At 40.2% G+C, this 26,986-nt stretch overlaps 1 protein-coding gene across 3 annotated transcripts in view; it reads left to right on the forward strand.

The window, feature by feature from the left end:
- PREX1 (phosphatidylinositol-3,4,5-trisphosphate dependent Rac exchange factor 1) overlaps positions 1-26,986 on the forward strand; it is a 147,276-nt gene that overhangs the window by 92,495 nt on the left and 27,795 nt on the right. For all 3 annotated transcript variants that reach the window (XM_069034522.1, XM_069034523.1, XM_069034524.1), the window contains 8 exons: positions 3,759-3,906; positions 7,937-8,037; positions 11,404-11,507; positions 12,203-12,252; positions 16,328-16,403; positions 18,676-18,748; positions 20,025-20,167; positions 25,076-25,168. In XM_069034522.1, coding sequence (XP_068890623.1) covers positions 3,759-3,906; positions 7,937-8,037; positions 11,404-11,507; positions 12,203-12,252; positions 16,328-16,403; positions 18,676-18,748; positions 20,025-20,167; positions 25,076-25,168 — 788 coding nt within the window. The remainder of the gene's footprint in view (positions 1-3,758; positions 3,907-7,936; positions 8,038-11,403; positions 11,508-12,202; positions 12,253-16,327; positions 16,404-18,675; positions 18,749-20,024; positions 20,168-25,075; positions 25,169-26,986) is intronic.

The following is a 26,986-nucleotide window of genomic DNA, read 5'->3' on the forward strand; positions in this document are numbered from 1 at the left end:
ATATGTTTATTTACCAGAGCCAGTTTCTTTGATGCATTGAATTACTGTGAAAATACTACATTTAATCAATTAAAATTTTGGTTCTTTTATTTGTAAAGAAGATAAAATTGTATTGTATTTATCAGTAAAAGAAAAGAAGAAACTCCAGCTTGCAGCCTTTTTCCAGGTGCAATGGGACAAACTTCTTCTCACAAACTTGGCCATCATGGTCTTGAAATAAACAGTACAGTTCCTGGAGAAGAACTCAGAAATCCCATTCCTGGAGGTGTTCAAGGCCAGGGCTGGATGGGGCTCTGAGCAGCCAGGTCTAGTGGAATGTGTCTCTGTCCCTGGGCAGGGGTTGGAATGGTATGATTAAGCTCCCTTCCAATCCAAACCATTCTGTGATTCCATGATTCTGTGAAATACTGCACTTACACTTGGAATGGTGACAAGTGTATGCAGATGCCTATTACTTTTATCTCATCTTGTGGAATGAAACACAAACTAAGCTTATTTTGAAACAGTGATCATACAACAGAAGCAAGCTCACAAAGCCATGAATGAGGGTGTGTGATAAAAGTTCTGGTTTCCTTTAAAAGTTGGAACTCTCTTTCACAAGTGAACCTGCTTCCCTGTTTCCCCCATGGGAACAATAATAGCTCATTGCCAGAGAAAATTATGCTTTTTAACAAAACATTCTGTGCTTGACCTTTAGAAGTGGTTCCCCTCTCTGCACATGCAACTCCATTAAAGATGTAATTCTTCATTTTATGCTGAATACTTTTCATCTAATTGCTAAACTCAATGCATGTTTCAGGGTTGTTACTGTGGAATATAAAACATTTTTAACATACTTTGATGCATATAAATTCCAATACACCTTTAGATAATAGCAAGGATACTCCCTTCAAAGTGTACACTGCGCATGGTGTAATTTGAAAGAACTACCTGAAGACAGCAGGGAGAATCAGTTTTGTTTTATCCTCATTGGTCTACTGAAAGGATCCTGATCTTCCACCGGAGGTATTTTTTAAAAAAAAGACACTGCTTGGCTGTTAATTTTACCCTCAGATTGCTAAATCCTCCCTCTAAAAGATCCAGTGCATACATCTCTATTTCATTAGTGAGTTTGTGATTTGGGAGGTCACTAGTGTCCTGTGGGATTTCCCATGCATCAAGTAAAATGTGTAAGTGCAGAGATGGTTCAATAAGAAGTAAAAAGAGACCCTATGTAAACATTGACCTTTCTGGAGAACATGGGGAGGTGACAGAAATAAATCCTAGGAAGGGAAAAGAACCGTTCATTAATAGAAGGTTTCCCAAGGTTTTCCATTCAGCGTTGGCTTGTAAGAGTGGTTTTTCTGATGCTTTTTGTCATATAGTTTTATGACGTTGCAGCTGATGACAAGCACTTGGGATAAGCATAGTTATTCTGGCAGAGATTCCAGGCCGTATTGGAAAATATTCTTTGGATCAGAGTACTTGCAAAGCCATATCGATACCAGTGGGTGAGATTCCCAGTTCCATAGGGTGAGCTGAGTAGAATGTGCATTCCAGTCTGCCATTTCCTCTGGAGCCTGGCAAGCTCAGTGACGTGAGAGCAGCAGGGCACATGTGTAGGATTTATTACCCAGGCTGGGTTCAGTCCTGAGCTCTCACTGTGAATTGGCCTCAGCTGCATGTGCAGCATTTGCACTGAATTGGACCCCAGTGCTGGGGAAGAAGAGGATGGAGGAATAATGACAGTGAGGCAGGGGTTTGCAGAACCAAAACCTTTAGCCAGATATTAGACTCATGGAGGAAATACTGTATTTGAAAGACAAGAATGTTGTGCAAGTCAGATTTCTGGAATATGCATTTCAAGCTTCTAAAATAAATGCATTGTTTTCCAAAAGCTAGGAAACAACTGTGAGGACTCAGAAGGTTATTGATTCACTGCAGTATCTTACCATAAAGCCTTTACATCCAGTTAGGATGAACTTCTCTTGCCAAAAAATGCATAGTTCTCCATTTCTCTAGCCGATCACTTAAATTCTGCCTAATGTCGATCTCTGCTAAAATTAGGCACGGAAGTACAGAGCCACTTCAGGCTGCCTGTTCTCAACTTAGTCTTGGAGGTGTCTAAAATCGGTATCTCTTTTGGACTCCAGAGTTGCCCAGATTTGCAAGTTCTGGAGTAATATATCCAGAAAACTATGTGTACAGGCTAGAAGAGATAAAACATCTACAGTAGCAAAACAGCTTTTGCCAGGTGCTGTCCCCCTAAAGCAATTTGCAAATCTAAAGACAAGAAGGCCAGAAAATGCCAGTTAAGAGGATAGTTATAACATAGACACATGCTGTTTTCTGAGATCATCCTCCTACCTGTAGCAATTTTCAAGTTAGCATGAACTGTGTACTTGGGAACTTGTACATAGTGATCTTGAAATGTTCTTTATATTCAATTATCTCTCATTCTTTAAGTCATGCAGTACTACTTTCATTTACTGGATAATATGATTGTCAAACACTATTTTTAGCTTAAGGGTATTAGTAAATAGGCTAATTAATAAAGAATGAGAAAATAATGTGCCTGCCCAATTTTGATTTATTCACAAATGTGAAATTGATTTCAGCAGTTTTGTATTTTTGGCTTCAAGTAATAGAACATTCAAAAAGTGTCTTGCTCTTCCAAGCGTTTAAATGCCTTTAACAAGTTTTATGCTTGAAGTTATTTCAGGTTCACAAGTGAAATTGCCACAGGAAATCAGTTTCAGAGGGTTGAAAATCACAGAATCATAGAATGGTTTGGACTGGAACTGACCTTAAAGGCCATTTAAAGCTGTGGGCAGGGACACCTCCCATTAGACCAGGTTGCTCCAAGTCCCATCCAGCCTGGCCTTGGACACTTCCAGGGATCCAGGGGCAGCCACAGCTTCTCTGGGCACCCTGTGCCAGGGCCTCTCCACCCTCACAGGGAAGAATTCCCTCCCAATATTCCTGTGGCAGTGGGAAACCATTCCCTGTGTCCTGTCCCTCTAGCCCTTGTCCCCAGTCCCTCTCCAGCTCTTCTGGAGCCCCTTCAGGCCCTGGAAGGGGCTCTGAGCTCTCCCTGGAGCCTTTGCTTCTCCAGGTGAGCACCCCCAGCTCCCTCAGCCTGGCTCCAGAGCAGAGGGGCTCCAGCCCTGGGAGCAGCTCCATGGCCTCCTCTGGACTCTCTCCAGCAGCTCCACATCTTGCTGATGTTGGGGACCTCAGACTGAACATAGCACTCTGGATGGGGTCCCTCAAGAGCACAGCAGAGGGGCAGAATTCCCCCCTCCCCTGCTGCCCACGCTGGGGGGTCAGCCAGCCCATGGGGGGTTTCTGTGTGGCAGCGGATGTGGCTGGGTCATGTCCAGCTTTTCTTCCACCTGCACCTCCAAGTCGCTCTCCAAGGCTGCTACCAGTCCATTCTCCCAGCCTGTATTTGTGCTTGGGATTGCCTTGGCCATGTTCATCTTTCTTTTGGACTTCCTTCATGTTCTGTTAACCATTCTGCTTTGTGTGATATGATATAATCATAAGTTTAAAACGGCTTTTTAAAATAGAGAAGAAAAGCTGCATCTCGGTGGTGCTAAACTTACCAATGACAGTTTTGTACTCAGATAAAAAACCTACCTAATTTCCCCCTTAAATGGAAAATAAGTCAGTTTTTGTGTTTCTACCCTTTTCGCTGTTTGGCCTCAGCTTTTGACTTTGAGCAAACATTTTATTTGGTGTTAAAGATCTGAAGGAATTTCTGCTTTATATTCCAGGTTTGAAATTGGGAATGGAGAGGGATGCGTATGTCATGATTGCAGAGAAAGGAGAGAAGCTGTACCAAATGATGATGAGCAAGAAAGTGAACCTTATCAAAGATAGGAGAAGAAAATTAAGTACTGTTCCCAAGTGCTTTCTTGGCAAGTAAGTGACATTTGGATAGAAAAGGTCTTTCATGCCAATTAGCGGACTCTAGAATTTCTGGTGATAGCATTGACACAGATGTGCTTTGATGCAGCTTAATTAAAAAGACCATAAGCCCCATTACAGTAGTGATTTATTAAAAATAATAATTTATTTTTGTTTCATACCATACACAAGCTGATTAGTGTGACAGCTCACTCTATTTTACAGTAAGTCATAACAGCTGCTTCAGATCAGCAAAAGGAGTAAGAAATCTACCTTAACTCCTGCAAGCTCGGGGCTGTTGGTGGCCTAACCTGTACTCTCTTTTGTATACAAGCAAATGCTTTCCAGGTGATACTTAAATCCAGCAGAACTGTCCAAGCCTCAGGATTGTATTTAGAAGTTTCCTGTTTGTCAGTGTAACAGGCACAAATGATATTTTGCATGTCATGTGGCCTCATATGTTTGTTAGAAGTATAGGACTTTATTGGCTGGAAAAAACCTCTTTGATTCAGGCTAGATATTACAAAATAATTACAAAGTAATTCTGAAGGATGATGTGTGAAGCAGCAGAAGAAACTCTGTGGGTGTCTTGGGTCGGTGATTGGCAATGGCAGCAGTGGGGTTGTCCTGTGTGGCGCACAGGCACACTCAGTTGCTGACCTAAGAAGACTTTTCCGCCTCAGCTGTTTATGATTGAAATGATCAGCTGTGGGAAGAAAAAGAGTTCTGAGGCAGATATGCATTCATTTCCCTTCCCTCTCCAGTCTCTCTCACAGTAGTTTGCAGGCAGCATTGCCATTGCACAGGGGTGGAAATGTCTTTCTGCCTGACAGAAGGCAGGCTGGTAGCATAGGTTAGTGATACTTCAGCTAGAAAAAAAATTTCTTGATATTGGAGAAGTAGTTGCTTTTTTCTTCTTCACACACATCCCCCACCCCTGCAGTTGATCTTGTTGCATTAAAACTGAAACCTTCCAGATCTGATAATGGCATTTACTATTTTCCATGCAGCAAGCACAAGGTCAGAAACTTACGTTCTTCCAGTGCTGTTATGTATGAGTGTTGTGGGTTCCCTGATATTATGCTTAGTTTCAATTCTTATCCAAGATTTCCTGCTACTTCTATTTTCTTACAGTCTGTCCTGCTTAATGCCCTCAGTTTGCTTGACAGCCACCTGACACTCCAGTAGTGAGGACTTGACCTAACTTCACTAATGGCTAACTGAGCCCAGATTGACATACCTACAGGTATCCTGCTCTCTGACAAAAGGGTTATTTCTCCTAATGTTTTGGCCGTTCCCACAGCAAATAGCTCTGCTGATATATTTTCCACATTCACTTGTTGGTATAGTCCTGGGAAACTCAGTTGAGTGCAACTCAGTCAGTACATTCCAGTCATGACTGGCAGATTTTGTATCAGTCCCAGGGCTTTCCCTGAACAATGCATATTGCCTGTGACCTGTTTATCTTTGCAGATACTCCTGCCTAAGGGAGTCACTGATAACTATGCTGAGATGTATTTAGTGGTTTTCTGTTACACGCAGCTGAGAGCAACACCAAGGCCACAAAAATAATTTTTCTCTTGGCCTTTGAATATCAGATAGCATCTCATAATTCAAAAGATAAAATGTGTTTTTTTGGGGAAAACAGTATGATCTAATTTTCAGAGATATCACATGCATTTATATATGAGGCTGTTTATTGAACTTAACTTCAGCAGCTGACTGGCTGGAGTGCAAATCTATTTTCCTGATCACTTTGTGGCATTTAGGCAAGTAAGTGGTGATACAGTTGGAAGGATGTGTGTTGGTGTCACTATGTGTAAATGATACACTGCTCTTTTCAGCACTGCAAAACCTTGAGTGTGTAGTAGAGAGGATCTGGTAACCTCAGGAGATTTCAACCATATCTGATCAGATTGTACATTCCTGGATGGGTTGGATTTTCCTGTGTATTTCTTGTGTAGAAATGCAGTTGTTCCAAGTCCCTTAATTTCCAAGGTGTAGCTGGGAGATGGTGTCCTGACCTGGATGTCAGATGAGAACTGAGCATAGCAGCATTGGGAAGTGAGGATACTCCCAGTTATCCTGGAGGACTGCTTCCAATGAGATGAGGAAACAAATCAAGCCTTGCCACCCACTCTTTGAGTTCACAACTTTTTAGAAACAGTCTAGCATATTTCTTAAGAGCCTCTTGGAATATTTTTGGATCATGTGCTTTTCAGGGCTTATAAAGCCTTCAGATCAAATGATTACTGATTTTGCTTCAGAATCAAATGTCATAGAAATCTTAAACCAACTCTTAAGAAAACCATCCCATGATGGGGAAGCTTCAGGGCTGTGAGGGTAGCATTCAGTTATTTCCTTTTTCAGCTCACTGTATCAACCTTACATTTACAATCCACATAAACTCCAGAGACAGTTCCAAATAAAAGAAGCAGGAAAGGTAACAGGGTAGCTTCCACTGAAGTTTTGGGCAACCACTTAAGCACTGTGAAGTGCCATAGACTCATTGCTCTTGATGGAGAACTCCAGAGCAACAGGGCATCTTCCTGGGCTACTTCCTGTGGGTGCAGTCACTGGCAGCAGGTCCATGATGGGGCCCTGCATAGTGTGCCTGCCTTGTGTCCTCAGTAGTGAGGGTGGAGGATCATTCTTACTTCACCTCCCTCTGCAGTTTATATTCTGTTTCAGCTTTTAAATACTTTCAGAAACAGTTCAGAATCACTGCGAAATTGAGAATGAACTTTCTTTAGGAGCTAGCCGGACTCATCACTACTCTGACTTTAGCAGCTTCGTGAAACTCTGCTTGTTTCCATGGGATTCTCCTGGCATAGTTGAATAGATTCTGCTGATTTTTCTACACTATGACAGCTACAGAGTACCCCCTCAGCAAACCAAAGTTTTCAGCCCTGAAGTTGTTTTGTTATTCTAAAGGCAAAGTGCCTTTAATTCGTACAAATAATTCCTACATCTTAGATCAGTCAGTGCTGATAAATACGAAGAGACTAAAAATACTTCAGTTAGAGCCCACAAGTGGAGACATGGATACTGGCTTTGTTAAGCAGCAACCTTCTGCACATTGGCAAGCACCCAAGTGTTTTATTGAACACACATTTCCCATAAGTTGCTCTACTTCCATATATTTCTTTTGTTCTTCTCCATGACTGTAACACATTTCTAGTATAATTGTTAATTAACCTGGCAAACAGCTCAGTCCCCTGGGGCTCTGACTGAGCTGGATTCATCAGGCTTGCTATGTCTGCTTTCTGTACTTACTGTTTCTAATGAGTAGCATGCTATGTATCTATCCATTTTTTGGCTTTTATTCTGCTCATATGTTTAGCTCTGTCCCTCAACAGAGAGGTTTTGTTTTGTGCTGCATGAGCAGACAGACTTAGCATCTTTTGTATATAAATTAGAAGCATGATGTATGTACCTGCCAGGCACCACATCCAGAAAATGACCTTAAATTAACCTGTTGGTGGGACATGTGCTGTCTGTTACTGCTCTGTGCTTGAATTCAGTAGGTTGAGTCTTCTGTCCTAAATCCTACTGTGTTTCTATTAAAGCCAATCCAATTACACCATGGGGCTGAGGACAGAAATCAGTGAAGAAAGATGAGTATGTGTAATTAAGTCAAATGACGAACACAACTTGGGTAGGTAACTTGGGAAGAGGTAGCTGGGAAGGAAGGATACCCTGCTGTTGAACTTGATTTAAGGTCATTAGTTAACCTTGCTTGCTAATCTTTTCCCCTATGGACATCTGGATTGTTCCATAAGATAAGGATTTGCACCATCCTTATAGATGCAGCCAGGTCATCTTTCCGTTTGTGTGCACATTGTCTATGAGCTAAGGGGAATGGATCTTCTGCAGAACATTTCCTCCTGGAATGTAGGAAATCAAGCTACTGGGTAGAGGTACTATTGCTTACAACAGTTTTCACACTTGCTTCAAGGGTCTCCTGTGGCTGGCTCATGACTCGTAGAGGCAAGTGCCTGCTGCCACTCAGAGCTAATTGTGTGTGTTCTGCTCTCCTTTGCAGCGAGTTTGTATCCTGGCTCACTGAGATTGGAGAGATAAGCAGACCAGAGGAAGGGGTCAACCTGGGACAGGCACTGTTGGAGAATGGAATCATTCATCATGGTGAGTGTGCCATGCCATAGAAAGATACCAGATTTCTACAGTGCCCTGGAAATGAGAGTGGAAAACTTACTGCAGCTGTTCACATGATGTTCAAATATTTTCTGCTGCCATACCCATCAAATCCTCAAAATGTTTAGTGATTTTTGGGATTAATGAGTGGGCAGTTTTATGCCATGAAAACAGGACTTGTTTGGTATCCAGAAAGTGTTTATGTCTGCAGTTGCTTGATTTCTTTGCAATGTCTTAGCTGGGGACTATATCAGGTGTATATTCCTTTGTACTATGTGTATTTGAAAATGTGTTGCAGTTCATAAATACAGCTTTGCACATGAGCCATCAGCAATCCAGAGAAGAGAGGAGCAGTGCTCTTTTAGACTGGGGCACAGGTGATGGGTCATTCAAATGGCTCTGCTTGTCGCAAAGGAAAGAGATTATGGAGGGTTTGTTGTGTTTCCAGCTCATTTGGCAAGAATGTCTCTCTTCAAAATAGTGAGGGACCGTCTTTCTTCATCTCACCCAGCTGATGACCTTGAAGTGTTGTGATGAAGGCTGTTCTAGAAGCGTAGGACAGCGCATACAAAAGTGCTGCGTGACTGAAGTGTACTTGTTTGAAACTTTTCTGTGCTACCTGCATTTCTACTAAAAGGACTTTTTCCAGATTACATTGTTTAAATTCAGATTTCTCCTGCTGTTTCCTACTGTTTCTATATTGCGTTATGCAGACAGAGCAACACAGTCCTACTCTTAACAGCAAATATCCCAATTTCAGCATTCAGGTGAGTTTAGCTGTAAAATACACATCAAAAGAATGTAGATGCGTCTTAAGTCGCCACTGGTCTACATTTTCATACAGTCTCTTTGAAATCAGTTGAAATAAGGGAGCCATTTAATTAGGCTAGTCCTGCTTTAATCTCTTGGTTACTCAGCACCACAAACTTGTCTTTCAGGTGACAGTAACACTGTAAAGAAACTATGTATGTTAGCTTCTTTTAATTAGCACATGGAGAAATCTATTATAAGCAGTCCCATAGTCCTTCATGCACATAAACTTCCATCCCCACATACCAAGATGTACTTTCAGGCACATTTAGACTTTGAAGAGTTTTGAACATGAGCTCAAAAGCACTAAACACTTTCGAGTACTTGGTTTTGGAGAACTGAAGCACTCTGGCTCCAGTGTGGAGGGATCCCTCTTTAAATGAGGAATGCTCTTCAGCACTCACTCACTGGCCTACATTCTGAATGTGCACAGATGCACTGCTGGTACAGAAAGCTCTCCTGACACTTGTTATTTCATAGTGACGGTTTACTTTGCCATAAGTTCATACTTTGACACTTTCATCAGTATTCTTTTTTCTCTTAATGCAAATTTACACTTCAGAAGTTGTGCTGTTACATCTGCTGCTCTCCTTATTTGAATGCCCTTTGTAAGATGCATCTGGTTTGGTTTTAGTGTGACCTTAGAGTTCCTGATGTTCATGTCTTCAGTGAAAGTTGCTGTTAAACACTGGAAGGTATTTGTAATGCTGCATTTACTTGGGAAATACCTCTTGAGGTTTTGATTAAGCATGAAAATATCGTATTATGTGTCTCATAATGTAGCAAGAACGTATAAGCACCGTAACAAGGCCCTTAACCCCATTCTACATTAGGCAATTATCTTTTATGTTTCGTTTTCACTTGGCATAACGTCATTGATCTGTCAGCCTGCCTGAGAAGCAGAGCCATAGAAGATTGCTAAATGCTGAGCACTGTGTGTTTTATGCTGCAATTTCCTCCTTGTCTTCTTTAGTTCTGGGTATTTTATCTGGGACTGCTGATGGGGTAGTTCTGGTACCTGTCACCAGGCACAGAAGTGATCAGAACCTGATCTGTGTGCCAGACACAGAAGACACTTTCTGCTAACTTGATTCTCAATTGGATTTAGAAATACAGAATCAATTTGATTTAGAAATTCATAAATCCAGAGCCTGCAGACACTTGAAGTCAATAACTTGCACAGCTTAGAGATTCAACTGCAGACAAAAGGGGATACATTGAATCCTGCGAATTTTTTTTTATCCTAAAAATCTAAAGGAAAAAAAGGAAAACTAAACTAAAGGAAAATATAATCAAAAGCAGGAATCTTAATTATAGACCAGGATGTCCTGTGTAATGAGGGAAACTGTTAAGAATTTCTGGTGTCTGCCCTCTGAACAATTATCCCACCCACTGGGCAGACTAAATCTCGGACTGTGTCCTGGTACTTTGGAGTCTGCTAATCTGGGGGATTGTCTTCAGTCATCCAGAGGAGCCAGTTTTCTCAGGTTAATCAGACTTAGGTTAAGATGCATTTTAAATAGTGTAAATCCATATTTTCTCTCAGTTCATCAAATGCTGCATCCAAATTATTCAGGAGTGCTTCGGCACTGAGATCCAGTCATAGTTTTGGGATGTTGCAAAGGCAGGGAAGATTGCAGTGACTAAGCTACCCTACCTTACCTGTTCTTCTCCAGATTTCCACCTCCTTCCCTGTATTGTTGGAACTGGCTTCCATTAAATTAAGGTGGGAACAATGGCATTTCTCTACTACATACTGTAAAATCTGAAAGATACTCTATTACTTAGTTTTAATTTCCTCAGTTCTTGGCACTTTTATACTTAAGATTGCCACTTATTTACTACTCAGTAAAGAAATAACTTCTACTAGTTACTAAATTGCCATCTTCAGGATGAGGTCCCACTGCTACCTTCTGTGGAAATAGTTTGCCTTGTTTGCTTTAGAATAGAGACAGGATAAGCCTACGTGTAATTGGATATAGACTTCAACCATCTTCCAGTGTGGTGCATTAGATAAATATGAAACTAGGTATGCTTTTTAACTCTTTTCTGATTTTGGCCAATGCTGCTTTTGAAATGGCTCCTGATCATGCTGAAACATCTTTTGTGTCCTTGCCTTTAAAGCCCATCAGTATATATATTACCCAATAAGATTTTAACTGCCCTGCTGTGGAATGGCTTTTCTGGGTGAAAAAAAGTAGTCTAATTTTTAGAAGGAACTCATTGGTAACTCTAAGAACCATGATAGAAGAATACCTCTGACAGCTGTAGTTCCTGCCACCAGCATGCTTCTGCTTTTGGAGTTGCAGAGTTTTGGGCAACTACAAAAATGGCTGTAAGTGCTGTGATAACTATTGTGGGAATTTGTTGTTCAAAACTCATTGAGAAAGGTCAGATGTTCCCAATTCCCTTCACTAGGACTGTTTCCAAAGCCTTACATAAACTGAATCTGATGTAAAATTTTAAAAATTCAATTTTTACCAACTGGCTTATAAAGAATATGGTGGGGGCAAAAGACTAATTTTAATTATCATGCTGATGTTTTAGTTTCAGATAAGCACCAGTTTAAGAATGAACAGGTGATGTACAGATTTCGCTATGATGATGGAACATACAAGCCAAGAAGTGAATTGGAAGACATTGTGTCCAAGGTTTGTATTATCATTCTTAGTTGGAACTTTGTGATTTGCATCAAGAAGTTTGCTCTCCCTCTGAATGTCATTGACCTGTCGTATAGGAAATTGCCTGTGCTGTTGATCTGTGTTGTATTAAGCTGTCCATCCTAATGCCATAGGAGATATTCACTTTAGGGAGAGGAAGCAGAATTTAGCAATGAATAACAATACAGTTGTGACTCCACCCAAGACTGCTGATTGCAATCATAATAGCGTAACAAAAGATCTTAAAACAGTAGGTGATAACATGTCTGCTGCAAATCTGGGCATGATGGTTCAGGGGGATAGAAGAAATCAGTGTTTAACCCTTCCTAATAATTGTCTGTCAGATGAGTTCTGTTGATCCCGTATTTGTCCACATACCTTTTAATAAATTTGATTTTTTTCTTATGGACATTGGTTAATGGGTTAATCATGAGGAAGGATTAATGGAGAAAGTGTTGGAATGGAGGTGACTAGAGATAAAAACAGATTTTTGGCTGTTGGAAGCCAGGAAAGAAGAAAGAATGTTTGACAGAGAGGATAAGGGAACTGTTTTGAATATCAATATTAATCAATAGGTAATTCCAGCTGAGTAGAGACATCAGTGTCCAGGTTTTGCTAACATTAGCTAGTCAGTGTTTCTTTGAAAAGGAAAAAGCTGCTAACACTGTGCATCTTGCCTTCTTCAGGGGGTAAGGCTGTACTGCCGACTGCACTGCCTGTATACTCCAGTGGTAAAGTAAGTTCCCCTTCATGGTCCCCTTCTATTTATTATCTGGCTTTGTTAAAAGGATGACATCACTATTGAAATCTTTCTTGTTTCCTATTACAAACAGGAATTTTCTGAATTTTCTTGGCTCTTTTACTGCCCTTGCATCTTCACAGCTTAGCTCCGTAGTAGCACTGCTGCTGCTGGAGGATGTTGGAACTGGGGATTCAGGCAGAGTGACCAGCTGGGTATGGTTAGTGACTGATTCAAGGCAGATCATGTGGTGTGATTGTAGCTGCTGTATTATTTGTGTTATAGAAAATGTCAACAGATGCTGAAGTGATGTAAACAGATTCCAATGTGGTGCTAGGATTCTGTCATTCAGAGCACCCTAAACAAAAGCCAGTCTGAAGCAGAATAAAAGCTGAAGCTGTAATTTGAAGAAACCCTGAAAGTTTTGTGTGGAATCTTACGAACTTGGCTCTGCACAAATAACTGCTGAAGAATTGAGATAGTCTGCAAGTGCTAGGTAACTCTCTTCCCAGATCCCAGGAGATGATTTTCAGGTTTTGTTACCTTACTGACATCAGATGAATATTTCTGGCCCATAATGGAAACCACCCTGATCCGTGTAGGTGTTCTGTTCAGGTATTTATGGTGGAAAATCAGACATTTTCACTTAGGAGAACTTAATTTTTTTAAAAAATAAAAAACTGATGAGGAAGGAAAAATCTCTATGAAGATGGCTGGACTCCCAAATTCAACAAAACTGAGCTCTTGTCCATGAGCTGTACAACAGAATTTTCACTGAGAGATGCCACTGTTGTGCTAAAAGGAGCTGCAATGATAGTTAGAGTTCATAAGTCATGAATTTGCATAATGAGAGCTCTGGGGTTTTTTCCCAGAATAACTGTTCTACAGCGGCACAGATTTCACCTAGCCCGAAAGGTACTGAGAGAGCAGGAAGGCACAATGCTGCCAGTGGTAGACAAAATGGTTCTGTAGATGCATGTGTGTATTTGCACATACACATTTCACCCCTGAAGATAGCAATTCACATGCAGAGTAGAAATGATGGTAAGTGGAGTTCAAAAAATGTCCCTGACCTCAGGGTACCCACAAACTGAAGTGGATCTACTCTAATGCTTTAGGGAATCAACACGGACTAAATAACTCCCACAGGCCCATCTTGTGGTGTTGTAGTGTTTTGTCAATGTGCTATTTTTATAATAGCTTCCCAGCTGGAGAATCTTCTCATATCAGGATTAATCTGTGCTAGTGACGTCATGAATCCAAACTGTGTATAATCAATGAAAAGTATCAGACTCCCAGAAGTTTCAGGATCCTTCTGAATGGACTTAATTATCAGTATGCTTAGGCTCTTCTTCCTGCTAGTCTCTTTCTTACTCATTCTTAATTTTATAGCCACGTTAGAAAAGTTAATCTCTCAGGCTGTCATTGCTTTATGTCTTCTTGCCATGACTTTTTGCCCCTGACAAGCCTAACATTAGCCCAAGGGAGCTAGCTTTTCCCAAGTTAGTTGTGCAAAGCCCATTGCTTTGTGGATCACTGCTTTATCTGGCATCTTAGGACTGCTGATCCCTTCACTCCTGCTGGCTTTTCTGGTGCCACCTTGCTTCTAGAAAATTGGCAAAGCTGCTTGGAGTAGGAGGTACATGTGCCACAGGGATCTGGAGGAATCATAAGTTCAAAATTATTTTGTTGACAACCTTGAGATACAATTTTACTTTTTTTTTTTCCCTGGAAACCTTGGCATTTCCATGTAGTCTTTGTGCCTTTATATTTTTCATCAAGTAAAATCTGACACCCTTATACTTTGAGGGCAAGATGATATATGCCACTGGAAACAAATCATGCTACTTTGGGGGTTGAAGTATAAAAAGTAAAACATTTTGAAAATTCTGAATGTGTCTCTGACGTACTTCTGGGAAGCTGTGAGGTGGGAGAACTTGTTTCCACTTCTGTGTGTGATGGACAATATGTTAGCACATCACTGGGCTGGGCCCTGTGAAGAATATTCTATTCCTCTAGTTTCTGTGAGGCAGCAAGGTTCTGCCAAAATTTCAATGGTTCCCACCTCTATATTTGACTATTCACCTGAGGTTCATGGTTCTGGATAATGTTCTGTGATTCATGTTCTGCTCCTGTTCAGGGTAGATTGAAATGGGGAGAAAAGAAAGTGAACTAATATTGATCCTGACCAGCACTGACCTGCAAGCAGGGAAAGACTGGGCCTTGGACCAAAATTGATGGCAGCTTATTCAAAACTGTCAGCATCTGTAGGAAAGTTTTGGGAGTTGCTTCTCATCTGGAATCCCCTACTCATTAGTGCTCAATATTTTAATGTTTTCCTTTATTGTGCTGACATTTCAAAGGCACGTTTTCCCAAGATAAGAGTGTGAGAGGGAAAAACTGCCCAGAAAACTCCTACAGCTTTGTGCTGGGTTTAGCACATTACTGGAAGACAAGTTGAAAACTGTGTGTAAGCACTATGAGGAAAGCTTTTGTTCTGAGGACACATATTTCTGGAAATGCTCTCATGTTTTGTTGGTTTTTTTTCCAAGCTCTGAAAGTCCCACTTCTCTTTCTAATTTCTCATACCCTGCATTCTGCAAACACACAGACATTTCTGCTGCATTTATTTACAACAGCCAGTCACAACACATTTGTATCTGTAGATGATTAGTAAGAGGAACGGGGTTGGGTAGGATGGGTTTTAGATGGTGTTTGGCTATTAGATTTTTAGGGAAAAGCAGTATCAGATAGTGTGGTGCTAGTGAAAGAGGCTGATTTGACAGAACTGAAGAATAAAGTCTTGTCTTGACCTCATGGATACATCCGGACTGTAAAACAGTCCCAGTGGCTGTGCTTCCTTCCACAGTCATGCCAGTGGAGCTCAAGCTTCAAATACAAGGACCACCCCCAAGGGTGAGAGAGGAATTAATTCTTCATAGCCCGTCCAGCATTTGGCCTCTCTACTGAGACTCTCAATGAGAGGGAGCCAATTAATGCAAATTAATCGTGGTAATGGCTTTTGTGATGTGGAACTAGGAGCTGGATCAAGACCATGAAACTTATTTCACATGGGCCAGTAAACAGCTTTAAAATGGCTTTTATGCTCTTCCGAGCTGGATTAAATCCAGTGACCTTGGAGGTGAAAGGTGTTAGAGCCCAATGTCCTGAGCCACGCAATCCTCTTATATTTGTATCAAAATTCTTTAGAAATATTTCACAAAAGGCTAAAACAATCAATTATCTCCATGGCTTTGGGAAGAGAAATGGAAGAAAACTGCAAAAAGCATCAAGTTACAAGAGGGTTCCTTTTCCTTCTTTCAGGAACAACGCTGCTGTCTGCTGGGTGTGAGCTGGGTGTCAGCTGGTGCCAGTTGTGTTACAAGAACTAAACACAACTCTTCTTATTTACAATGACTGAAATTACCTAATTCCATGAAATGATACTGTATACTCTGTCTGGCTACTATGTGATATTTTACTAAAGGAAATAAAATCTGAACAAGTGCGGAGAATCAGGAAAATCTCACTTGACAAAACTGACTAAAAGCTGCCTAATTCCATGAGCCTCACAAAAAGGAGGCACAGAGGGAATGTGTAGAGTCCCTATCTATGAATACATTAATAGGTAAACACTAGAGGAGAATTATTGAAGCTTATAGATGGTACTGAGCCAAAAGATGTAAGCTGGACATGAATGGATTTTGGATGAAAACTAGATAATTTCCAGCCAGAAGAGTGTTATTTTTAGCAGAACTGCTGGTGGCAGTATTCTAACCTGAGTTACAGCAGCAGCTCAGGACATCTGTGAAAAGAATCTTCTGGTGCCTCTGGCAGGAATGTGAGCTCCCTGAAGATGGCTCGAAACAAGATCTAGAGAAATTTTAACACTGCTTTGTGTTGATCTGAAGTATCTTCCTAATTCAAGTTGTTAGAAAAGTTTAAAACTTTTCTAGAGAGAAAAGATGCCTGCTTCTTATTAGTAGGTCCCAATAGTATATATAGGTTTAGACTGTGAAAGAAATGTATACCTTTTTGTCCTGATTTTCCCTGAATTCTCTTTTTTAATTAGAGACCGTGACTACCACCTAAAGACCTACAAATCAGTAATCCCTGCAAGTAAACTAGTGGACTGGCTTATTGCACAGGTAAGAAAAATTTAAGATACTGTCTTTGCTAAGGAGCACTTCATAATCCTAAACCTTTCCTTTTTCAGTATACAACAGAAAATTTAGAAGGGGTTTGGTTGCTGTTCTTACCTGTGTGCATCTGCTTTATTTCCTCCTTCAAGGGAGCTGTAAACAGTCTTGTCTGAGACCATCTTAATTGCTGGGTTTACACAACCCAAAGCAACTGGCCATCATAATTAGGGCTTTAGACATCACATCATTACCAAAACTAGTCAGCAATGATAATAATTGTAACGGTGGCAGTAGTAATAAGAGTAATAGTACTGTGCTCTGGACATGCTTCTTCACTGTGGTACTGACTATAAACTGTTTCTGTAATTCTGATGACTCAAATGGAGAGATTGTATTGAGTAAACCTAAATTATCTTGTCAAAAGTAGTGTATCTAGTTTCACATCTAGTTTCTGTATGAAAAGGTTGAGACACATTTTGTCAAGATTGATGATTCTAAATGGCTCTGTTTTCTGAAGATTTTTTGTTACTGCTTTTATTGTATTTGGGAAAATATCTACCTTAGTGAGCTGAAAGAATTAAAGCTGTATTTTCTAAATGGAGAATGCTGTTTTCCTAGGGAAATGTTTTGAGGCCAAGGTAACGTCATCAGGAGTAGCCAAGCTGGTTTAAACCCTTCCTGTGCAAAGATTTTGTTGCCTAGAACAAATACAGATTGCTAAAAGTTTAAGCTGGTAACATTAGAAGGCTTTTCTTCTCCAGTTTATTTACAACTGAAAGAATAAATTGGATTTTTAAATCCCAGCCTCTGTAAAATAAACTACCCATTTATCCCATAAAATAACACAACGTGAGCGTTGAGCATTGTCTCATGACAGGATGTTGAAAATGAGGGCAGACTTGTGAAGACTTGAAATTTGTTTATACTAAAAGTTAAACTTCTGGTTTATTAAAGCTATTTTCTTGGCTTTCCTTCTGTGATTACACAGTCATGCAATTCTCTCAGAACTGCCTTGATCCCTTTTCTACCAAGACAACAGTGTTTAGTTCTTAATTTGTAAATGTGCCTTTTCTGGTCTCAGGCTCTTTAACAGAAGCCAGTAGCGCTGTGGATTGGCCAGAGCTGATCCTGTTTTATCCTGTATTTAAATAATGCTGATACACCTCAGTGGTGGGCTTTGCCAGCATTTGCTTGGCAAATAACTGCTGCTCTCCTTAGCCGGATTTGAAGTAGAACTGATGTTCTGCTGACAAGATCAGAAGGTGCCTGGTTGCTTAAAACAAAGTCAGTACACTACCCTGCAGCTGCTGTGAGAGCTTTCGGGTATCTGGTTCTCCGGATGGAGGGGAGAAAAGGTGTAATACTTGTGTAGGATACAGCTTCTAATTAAATGGGACTGGAAGCCATACACTGAAATTGATTCTGTTGCCAAAGCAGCAGGTGCCCTCCCTGCTGGAATGAGCTTAGCAACTGCTCTCACTGAGATGGTCGGTGTCAGGTTCTCCTGACACTTTGGGACAGGGTAGCAGCTCATCTCACATCAAGGAACTGGTATTAACAACCTTCGTGAGACCAGTAGTGCCTTCTGATTTTTACCAGCACTATTTAAAACTTACTTGTCTGCCTAAAAAGTGTGACCACATTTGTAAAGTCTTCCCTTGTGACTGCAAATGAGCAGATACATAGAGAAAACCAGGCATTTCTTGCATTTAGCTGAGCTGTAGATGTAAAGCTTAAGGCTGCTGTTTCAGGGAAGTCTGTTAATTCGCAAGTCACCTTTGGTACCTATTTTGAATGACTACACTCAGGGCTTCAGGTAGTGAGAAACGGAAGCCTTTGTAATCTGCTGTGTAAGCAAACTCCTACTGCAGTTTTAACCTGTCTGACCTTTGGAGTTCACATAGCTTTACTCAGGTTTTTCTCCCTTGAGCTGAATATGGATGGGACCTCTCAGCTTCTAAGAAGGAATGTTATTGTCTGTGGCTAATGGGTCCTAAAGTCCAACACTATGATTTCAAATAAAATGTCTTTACACTGAGATAATATGGTATCTTTCCCCAATCCTGGTCCTTGTTCCCCTGATTCCTGTAGGAGGGAGAGATGCTGTCTGTAGGAATGAATAGTGTTTGGGCAATGGAATACCTGTTTTAATGGCTTGCTATTGTTCCCTACACAGATCATCCTGCTAATTTCAGAGCCACAAGCTATGTGCTGGGGAGGGGGGAATAATTTAGCGTAGAAAATCATCAGAGGTGTAACATTATTCTCCTGTTTCTAGGGAGACTGTCAGACTCGGGAGGAAGCTGTCGCACTGGGTGTGGGACTCTGCAATAACGGCTTCATGCATCATGGTAATTCATCAATATTGCTTCCCTCGGTCAGTTAAATGAGCTCTGACTTCAGTCAGATCAGCTTTTCTAGGCTGTGCCATTCATGCTGTGTGCACGATTTGCAGGCATTCCTGCAGGTCCTTCTCAAACACAGTCCTCAAGCTAATATATGTCTAAGCCTGGTGCCTTCCCAAGGGAAGCCCCTTGCTGATAGTTATGGGAAGCACTGAAGGGATTACACAAGGTAGAAGGAGCACGTTTTTTCACTGAATCTCTTCCAGAGCCATCTAAGCAATGCACAAGCCAAGTACTGTCCTGAAATACCACCAAAAATATCAGATGTTAAATAAAATTGCCTAGTTCTTGCCTCTTGGACAACAAACACAATTCTTAGTGCTGAGGCATCCAAATCTGAGGTGCCAGATTGCCAAATTAGACATCATCCATCCTCAAACAGGGGAAGTAAACAAATCACATCTGTATCAGTATCAAATAGAACATACAAGTCCCAAGAGTAAACATAGCTTGTCAAATGAAACATTCCGGTTTAGTCATAGATAACATTTAGTCACTGTATTCTGAATAGTGTTTTTGAGAGCAGATTATTGTAAATAACTAATGGAGAATTTGCATAGTAATTAATGTAAGAATAGGTGGGGTCTTTTTTAAAGAATTTGGTCTGTTCTGAGCCCATGCAAACTTTTGGGATTTATTGCATCCTTTGCCAAGAAAGACCTTTGCATAAGTACATGTTGAATGAAGGAGTTGCTCCTTACTTGCTGCTTTTATTGAAGCCCCCAGGACTCTGTTTGGAAAAACTGGTAGAGAACTTTTTCATGCCTTCCAGAATTTTATAGATCTCATTTCCCTCTCAATTTTTTTTAAGGTTGAAGAGCCTTAGTCTGTGTGGACACCTTATATGCTTTTAAACAGCCCCTTTACCCCTCTTGGCTCCTTTTATAGTTTTACCATATTCATTTCGATGAGGGAAAGGAGCATGGGGTTTTGAGTAGCATCTTCCCTCCAAGAGAATCTTTTGCATTTTATATACCTTTTGCATGCCAGGGAGGTCACATGTCATGAGCTATTATGCACTGTGAAGAAAATCATTGTCCTAAAATACAGAATTAGCTTAAAAATACTGAGCTGAGGAACTTACTGATAGAGATGCATCTGGTCTGTGTCCTGTAAAGATTGGGGAAATATTTAGAATTTCCTTTTACTTTCTTCTCTGTTTCTCTCTTTCTTTCTTTCTCCATGTAAATGCATGTATGTATTTCATATATATCATTTCCAGTCCTGGAGAAAAGTGAATTTAAGGATGAATCCTCATATTTCCGCTTTTATGCTGATGAGGAGATGGAGGGCACCAGTTCGAAGAGTAAACAATTACGTAATGACTTCAAGCTCATGGAAAACATCCTGGGAAAGAATCTTCTGGTAAGAAATATGTTAATGTAAACCTTTCTGCAAAAATGGTATTGTTTTATAGTAGAGGAGAATAAGAAGGAAAATTATGAGAGACAAGAATTAAAATGGGCAATTGCACCTCTAGCTAGACTTTTCTTCACTGCATAAATGCTACTAATTCTTGATCTGCTTTGCTGTATATCTCCAGCTTCTGTAGCTCTGACTTTTTAGTTAGGCAGACTGCATAACTTATTGTAGGACCAAGGGAAATCCTTGCATTGCAGGCCCCTTTCTGGAGCACATGACCATCCTGCTGTACTGGGAGCTTTAGATGTATATTTCACACAGGTGCAAATGCATGGAAGTTCCTGCCTGTTTCCAATGCACAGCTCAAGCCCTTTCTATTCCCAAGAAGTCCTTGCAAGAGTCTGGAAGTGAGCTGGGAGCTGGAGATGTTTTAGCAGACACAACAGTGTTGACTGAGGAAAAAGTAATGGGCTCTACTCTCTTGGAAGAGATCTGCCAACAAGTTTAAACACAGTTTAAATTCAAACATGGTTCAAACACGTGAGGTAAATATGTGAGGTAAATTCAGCTTCAAGTTAAAAGACTGATTAGAACACAGGTATTTCAGGGCATCATTCTCTAAGCCATGTGAATGCTGTTTTGGTAGTTCTGAAGTGCATCAGTCACCCTCTGTCAAAATGCAGTCCCATCTCAAACAGAAAACAAATGAAGAGCACATGCTGAGGAAAAAAATCTCCTACTTAGAGGACACAGATTTCTGTCAAATGTGTAGTAGTCATGCTTAAGTCATGAGTTGCTTTCACTTGCATGCATAAATTAACAGTCCCTCGAGTGAAGGGACTTGTGAAGATCCCGCAAAAGCAGTACAGTAAATTCATTACACTTATCCACAAAAAAATTGTGCCTGACTTCTGCTTTATGCTATGTTTAGCAGTTATGAGCAGCTGTAATCCTGAGGCTTTGCTGTCTGTGGAACATCACTGCTTGCCTCTATGCTAATGATAGGGCATTAATCCTTCCCATCCTCTGATCCCACCATAGGAGGTTTATTGGAATTTCCTCAGCACTGGCTTTTGAAATATGCTTTCCTACTGCTGTGAAATCCTAGCTGTTTAGTGGATAGGTTTCCCCACCCCCTTCATCAAAGTTTGCTCTATCACAGGAGAGTTTGCCTTTGAAAACAGAAAACAACAGAAACCTTGGCAAATACTTGTTAAAAAAGCCAAGGAACAAAGTGCTTTCAGTCTGGAAAAACACAAACAAAAGCTAGTATTTATTTATTTGCACAATTATTTCTCACTGAAGGACATAAATCTCGACAAACTGAAAAAATATGCAACATTCTTTGCATAGTTGAAGAAAATTTGGATTTTGGCCTAACTCCAAGCATTGTGATTTGGTTACTGCAGTGTGCTGTGAATTTGTGACCAGCACCTCTACCTGTTAGCCCAAACTGACCACATCACAAATCAGACCTGGTTGCTTGGATCTGAGTATCAGACAAAGGAGAGTTTCCTGTAGAGATTGGCCATGATCAAAGTTGTGTGAGAGGTTTAATTGCACATGTGATGATGGAGTCCCAGAAGATTGAAAAGAGAAGCATTCTCAATGATTTCTGAAGATGATGCCTGCGTACATTTTATGTAGCAGTATCAAAACTCTTGTGCTGACTTGGAGATCTAGACTGGAATTCTAAAGATCATCAACTTCCCAGACCTGTAATAACTTCTACATTCATCCAGGATATCCCATGTTTCTTTTCCTCTGTAAAGTGTGGCAGTAGTTGCCCAACTCTGCAAAATTTCAGCAGAGAGAGCAAAGAACTTTCCCTTTGTTCTTCATTATACTGGTGTACCACAGTCTGTTGTAGCTAGAGAATTAAACTCATGGATTTAAAACACCTCTGGGAGGAAAGCCACTAAGAGCTCATCCTCTAGGGATTTCTGATCCCAAGGGGACAGGCTGGAAAGTCAGTGACGAGGCATTCATCATCCAGGTGTATGCAGCCACATAAGGGCTTAGAGTGGTTTTGGATACTAACAGTGAACTCTGAAGTGAAAAATGCCCTTTAGGCTCTAAGTCTTTAATGGTTCAGAAGGAACAGTTTGAGTTCAGTGCTCAATTTCAAAGCTCACAAACAAGAAGAAACTTGGAGTCATACTGTATGTATTTAACCTCTTTTGCTAATGTTGCAAAACATACCTTTAAAGATAACAGTAGGGGTGCTTAGATTCTGAAGCTACTCACTGGAAAGCAATTTTGTCTTTTCAAACCTTGTTTTGTGCCCCAAAGCTGTGGGCTTGTGAAAAGCTGTGGAGACTGGAACAACCTGGGAGATGAGGTAGCAGGAAAGAAGCTGTCTTTAAATGCTGCTGAGGGCCTCAGAAACCTCCTTCGTTTTCTGAAGTGTTTGGACTTGACATTGTCTGATACCAAGTCAGGCTGTTCAGGTGTTTCCAACAGAGAAGGGTTTTGCTGGAGAGCTGTAGGGAAGTATGTGAGAGAAGAATGTGCATCCTGGACCCAGGTTCAGGGAATGGTGGTTGATCTGCTGTGCTGCCTCTTCTGGTGTTGATGTCCCCAAGAGTTCAGGATGACAGTTCCTGCTGCTGTGTGAGACTGGTGTAATAGGCCATTCTTGGCACACCTTTCATCTCTGCAGATCCCATTCCCCTTGCCCATACCAAAATTTTCGTTGAATGTGTTTGAGTACATTTGCCCTCTGTTTTTGATTAAACATGCTTGTTTTTCAAATGGTCTCATTTGTTAATGTGATTGTCTCTCAAGACTAAACAGCTGCTGCCTTACATTCCAAAAACTGATTGGGCTTCAGGGGCATAGAAATAGTCCTTGCAGGTGGCAATTTAGTTAATATCTTTGGACTCCCTAGGGATGAATGGGGTTCAGCTGTGGAATGGCAGAGTGTTCCTACTTTATAATAAAGAATGAATCATTGCCTTCTCCAAGTACTGCAAATGGAATATTATCCATAGTCTGCCTTTTCATAAGGGGTGTCTCCAGCACAGGAAGTTCCGAATGTTGATGCATGTGGGGTTTCTTAAAAGTTTTAGTTCTTTGCTTTCAAACAATACATATTTGCAATACCAATGATCAGAGAGAGGTAGGTTATTAAAAATAATAACAAATAAAAGCTCTTCTTGCACAGTACTGATGGCTTTACCCCAAGAGGTAGGTAAGGTTATATAGCTGCTGGCTGCTGAAGTTGGACAAATCAAAGCCTTCAAGTTGTTTAATGTGTATTTCACATATGCTTTCAAAATTCAAGAAAAAAAACTGAACAGTCCCTTCAAATGTAAAGTGAGAATTGGAGGGGAGAGGTAGCCTAGAAATTTTCCATTGAATCCCAAATATGAAGTGATAAAAGTATGTGCTGTGTTGGGCTGAAACTCATTCCACTTGCAACATTAAAAATCTAACCAGCAATTTACCTGATTTTCAAAGGTCCTTTGCTGAACAAGCACTACTAGCATTGCTTCTGAAAATATTTAAAAATAGCCAAAAATGGGAAACTTACCTTCCAGTCTTTTTACTTTCCTCTGCATCCTCTAATGTGAACATCACCTGATAAGGACTTTTCCCCTTATATTATGCCATGCATTATTTTAACTTGACTGTATGGCTCCTACAGGACAGAATTATTCTAGTTCTTTGTGGTTTTTTTCCCAAGGTAATTACATGTAAAAGGACAAAATTTATAATCTGATGGAATTTACTTCAAAGGAAAAGGGAGGACAGTATATTAAAATAGTGCATAAATAATCAGAAGCGAAGAAACAATTCTGAGTAATTTGTTTCCCCTGACTAGATTATGAATAGCTTTATTTTTCCTCTTAAATCAGTTCTGTTTTATCAGATGGTTCTTAAATACGTAATATTTGTTCAAATGCAAGATGTCTATCAGTTAGATTTTCCATTCATCCATTTACCAGTGGCTAGGCTTGGTTTATTTTTCTATAATGGGGAGTGAGTTGTTAAGCTTTTTACTCATTTTTAATAAACCATTAGAAAAGGATGAGTGAAATGTATATTTGTCACGATTGATATGATTTTAAAGGATATGTATAAGGTGGATCTGTATGACTTCAGTGCAAATAAGAGGAAGCAGAAATTCAGGAGTGCGAATTACGAAGGCTTCTGTCTACCACACAGTACAAACTGAGCACAGGGTATGGAGTTTGTGTTTTTTCCCTTACACAAAGCTTGTGTGCCTGTCTCTAGAGGAAGGACTTACAGAAGTCAGAAATTTTTGTCTCACTGGTCAGATAGAATTTTAGCCATCAGACTGCCATTATGATGTAGAATTATGTAGTGTGTAGTTAGATCTCAGGTAGGCCCAAGATCTGCAATTTGTCTGAAACTGATAGCTGAGAAGCACTCAGATCAGTCATTATCAGGTATGTGGGATGTATTCTAAAAAATAAATAAATGATTGTGCTCAATCTGTAGTACATTCACCAATGGAAAATACTGAATAATGATGAATTCTGTAATCTAAAAGTGAAAGATCTATTGAAGGATGAAGAACTAGGCATTAAAACCAAATGCAGTTTCTAATAGAAGAGTTGATTAACCATTAGAACAAACTCTCAGGGGTGGGAATAGATTCTTTACTTCTTAAAGACTGCAGATCATACCTGAGTTAACTCTGGAAAATCTGCTTTAGTATATATTAAGGACTCAATGCAGAAATAACTAGGATAAATTTTATGGCTTGTGTTATGTAGATCAGACCAAATGATCTGGTAGTCCCTTTCCATTCTAAGATATAGAAGTCTAGATCAGTTGTGGCTTGCAATGAAAAGTCTAATTTCTTATCTCCAGTCTTCACCTTTTCTGTGAACTCCATATTTATGAACCGTAAATATGTGTAAAATTTGTGCTCTGTTTAAGATTTTACCAGAAGAGGATGACTATGGATTTGACATAGAAGAAAAGAACAAAGCAATTGTGGTGAGGTCAGTTCGACGAGGGTCTTCTGCTGAGGTAGGACCTCACATTCATATTTTGGTGTCTAAGAATGTTTCACTACTTTGAAAAGTAACAAACCATCCTTTTGAAAACCGTTTCCTTTTAAAGACGGCTAATAGAAGATGGCTGTCTTCTACAATTCCTGGTAATAAGCTGTTTCTGTAAATTGATAAGTGTTTGGCATTACTGGGTGATTTGAATATTATTGATAAGTGATAGGATGAGAGCAGTATCTGTGTGATGATAGCTTACCTCAGGTTCCTCAGCAACTTTAATTTAAGGAGGGAGGGAAAGTAACACTCTTTCGGGATAGCAAAGGTGTTCAATGGGAAACAGGTTTATTTGAGTGAAGCTGCATTTTTAGATATGTATTTTTTCCTTAAAAAGCATGCAGTCATTTCTCTCCATGGTATTTTTTAATTCTACAGAATATATTTGTGTTGTTTCTTTGAAGCGTGTAGATGGCCCAAATGTCATAGGATCTGAGTATTTCTTAATCACCCATTTATCCATAGAGAATCCTTATGTGGATAACACAGTCTGATCTTCCATTTACCAAAATAAGGCATGGATAAACTGATGAAGATAAGAGAGGACTAAATGACTTGTCTGGGGCTTCACAGTAAATTGTGGCAGCACACAGGACAGAGCTTCTAATTAAAAGTCCAGGACAACCATTACAGAATTTTTGAATGTCCATGTTAATTTGTGGGTTACTCCTTTAGACTACGTTTAACTCCTGGATAACTTGCTTAGTGGAAACAGCTGAAGTGGACAGACTGATTTTAGCAAGTTGAGAATGTCACATGGGTAGGAATTTTGAACTGAAGTTTAGTGTTAGAATGAAGTTATTTCAGTATTCCTCATTGTCATTTGGTTTATGGTCACCAAAGAAACCAATCCTATGCTTTATCTAGTACTCAAAATCAACATAGGTTGGCCAAAAATTTTATTAATCTAAACCTGTGCTGTGAACCATTGCCTGCCAGATAATCCTTCTGCCCTTTCTTTGGCTGGAAGCTTGGGGAATAGACTGCAAATCTGTTGGGTTTTAGGACAACGGCAGCACACCATTTTTTAAGGAATCTTCTTCTTGATCTTTCAAGATAATCTGTGACCACGAGCCCATCTTTTGAACTTGATCTAATTATACTGCTCCAGCAAAAAACTAAATCTGCATCTCTCTGAGCCAGAGGAGAGAGAGAGTAATGCTAAAACCTCCTGTTTGAAGTCAAGAAGCTTGTCAGTGGATTCCAGGCAGAATAGAAAAGGCTTTGCCACATTTAGAAGGAAACCCAACTGCTGAACCTTGAAGTTATACGAAGTAATTCTAGTCTGGAAGGTTTAATAATTTTTTAATGGTTCCTTGATACCTAACACCTAGTCCAAATATTGCTGTGTTACATTTTAACTGGTAGAGATCATCAAGGGGTACATTTAAAGCTATTTTCCAGTGGGCACAGTAGGGGATCTCAGTTTTGTCATTGGATCTGTCTCTGACTTCCTGTGTGACCATTGCCAAATAACTGAAGTTAGGTGCAAAACCTAGGAATTAAAATCTTGTGGCTTTTTAGGCTAATGGAGAGCTAGTACTTCAGTTAAAGCAGAGACAGGTTTTTATCAACTCTTCAAACCAGGTAACATTTACTGACATGACTGGGTATAGGTTGCTTTTGCAAGGCTGATGGCTGAAACCTGCCCACGGCTCCTGTGCCCAAGGTGTAGGAAGTCACACTTCTGCGTCTCACTGAGTATTACAGCCCATCTATTATAGGCCCCTAGATTTCAGTTGTGTCCCCCCACCCCTTGTTTTTTTATAGTCTCCTTTTTAAT

Source organism: Aphelocoma coerulescens, chromosome 20, assembly GCF_041296385.1.
Source record: "Aphelocoma coerulescens isolate FSJ_1873_10779 chromosome 20, UR_Acoe_1.0, whole genome shotgun sequence".
In the NCBI taxonomy this organism is placed as follows: domain Eukaryota; kingdom Metazoa; phylum Chordata; class Aves; order Passeriformes; family Corvidae; genus Aphelocoma; species Aphelocoma coerulescens.